General features: G+C 31.7%; 1 protein-coding gene across 1 annotated transcript in view; it reads left to right on the top strand.

The window, feature by feature from the left end:
- LOC108686440 (vacuolar protein sorting-associated protein 18 homolog) overlaps positions 1–1,768 on the top strand; it is a 9,095-nt gene that overhangs the window by 5,916 nt on the left and 1,411 nt on the right. The window contains exons 12-15 of the mRNA XM_018191749.1: positions 149–466; positions 664–799; positions 912–1,133; positions 1,483–1,634. Coding sequence (XP_018047238.1) covers positions 149–466; positions 664–799; positions 912–1,133; positions 1,483–1,634 — 828 coding nt within the window. The remainder of the gene's footprint in view (positions 1–148; positions 467–663; positions 800–911; positions 1,134–1,482; positions 1,635–1,768) is intronic.

Here is a 1,768-nt window from a genome sequence, read left to right as displayed (position 1 = left end):
TATATATATATTATATACACATACATATAATTAAAACTCATCTTATATTTAATAAATATTGTTTATTTTCGTTTTTGTTAACTATCAAATTAAACCGAGTTATCACAAATTTAGATTGAAAAAATGCTAATTGGAATTTTGTATGCAGGAATGTATCAGGAGAAATCGCAGCACAATATACGACTTAATGGCCAGTCACGGTGACAAAGATAATCTGATACGTCTGACAATAATGCACTGCAATTATGAGGAAGTGATTCGTCAACATCTGTATAAAAATAACTATTTAGAGGCGCTAGGGGTGCTTAAAAGTCAGAATAATAAAGATCTCTTCTATCAATTCGCCGGCATATTGTTACAAGAGTTGCCACGGCCTACGGTGGCTGTCTTGATTTCGCAAGGATCCTCACTGAAACCAGCAAAGCTTCTGCCAGCTTTGGTCTCATGCAATAGTGACGAGAAACACGTAAGAGAGAGAAAGAGAGAGAGAGAGAGAGAGAGAGAGAGAGAAAATTAATTACTATCTCATATATATATATCATAATTATCTAATTAAGAATAACAGTTAATTAAAATTTAAATATTAAAAAGTAATATATAAAAATGATTATTTCTTCTAATTATACTTAAGTAACTCTGTCAATAATTTCTTATTTTTTGTAGGCGAAAGAAATTATTAAATATTTGGAGTTTTGCGTATACAAACAGGGTTCACAAGAGCAAGCAATTCACAATTTTCTTTTGTCCCTGTATGCACGTTACAAGCAGGACGAAGTAATGCGATATATAAGCTCTCAAGGTAAATATATTTTGCTGTTTTTTTATTAGAAAATTATTTAGTTATGAATTGTAATCTGTTGATTTATTATAACTTTATCGTTCGAAACGAAATGATTTATTGTTACTTTCAGGTCAAGATATCAGCATGGTGCACTATGATGTGCATTACGCGCTGCGATTGTGTCAAGAGGTAAGCTTGACAGAAGCCTGTGTGCAATTATCGGCTTTACTCGGTCTGTGGATCACTGCTGTAGATCTTGCGCTTACAATCAGTGTAGAACTTGCCAAGCAGATTGCTGCTATGCCATCTGATCATGATGACGAGCTGAGGAAAAAACTATGGTTGAAGATAGGTAGAAAAATCAGGACAATTTTTTAATCAATAATATCAATAATATTTGAATAGAATAGTCGATCTTTGTATAAGATACTTTGAAATTGTGTTATTCTAGATCAGGCCTGTCCAATTTAATTTGGCTCTGGAGCCAAAATCACGAATCCATCGATGTAAAAAAATTCAGTAAGATTTCAATTTAAATTTGTGATAACGCATCTGAGTGATGCTTATCAACACTTTATAGTCCCCGAAATCTTATCCATATTGAATTTTTTTGCGTCGATGGTGCGTTTTAGCTCCGGAATTCCAATTGGACAGGTCTGTTCTAGATTATTTTAAAATATATTTTTTTGTTGTATATGCAGCGGAGCATGTGGTACGAGAAAAAGACGACATACAGCAAGCAATGGAATTTTTGCAACACTGCGATTTAGTTAGGATAGAAGACATTTTACCTTTTTTCTCCGATTTCGTCACGATTGATCATTTCAAAGAAGCTATTTGCAATTCGCTGCAGGTATAAACTCTAAAACTATTTCTGAATTTATAATTAAATTCTGAACTTTTTTTATCTAATAAGAATATCTAATTTTATATTTTTTATATTATCTATGTGTGTTTAATTATTTTATAATAAGTATATAATATAAA

Source organism: Atta colombica, unplaced genomic scaffold (genome assembly GCF_001594045.1).
Source record: "Atta colombica isolate Treedump-2 unplaced genomic scaffold, Acol1.0 scaffold181, whole genome shotgun sequence".
Taxonomy (NCBI): domain Eukaryota; kingdom Metazoa; phylum Arthropoda; class Insecta; order Hymenoptera; family Formicidae; genus Atta; species Atta colombica.
The sequence above is the reverse complement of the archived record's forward strand: the minus strand, read 5'-3'. Positions and strand labels throughout refer to the sequence as shown.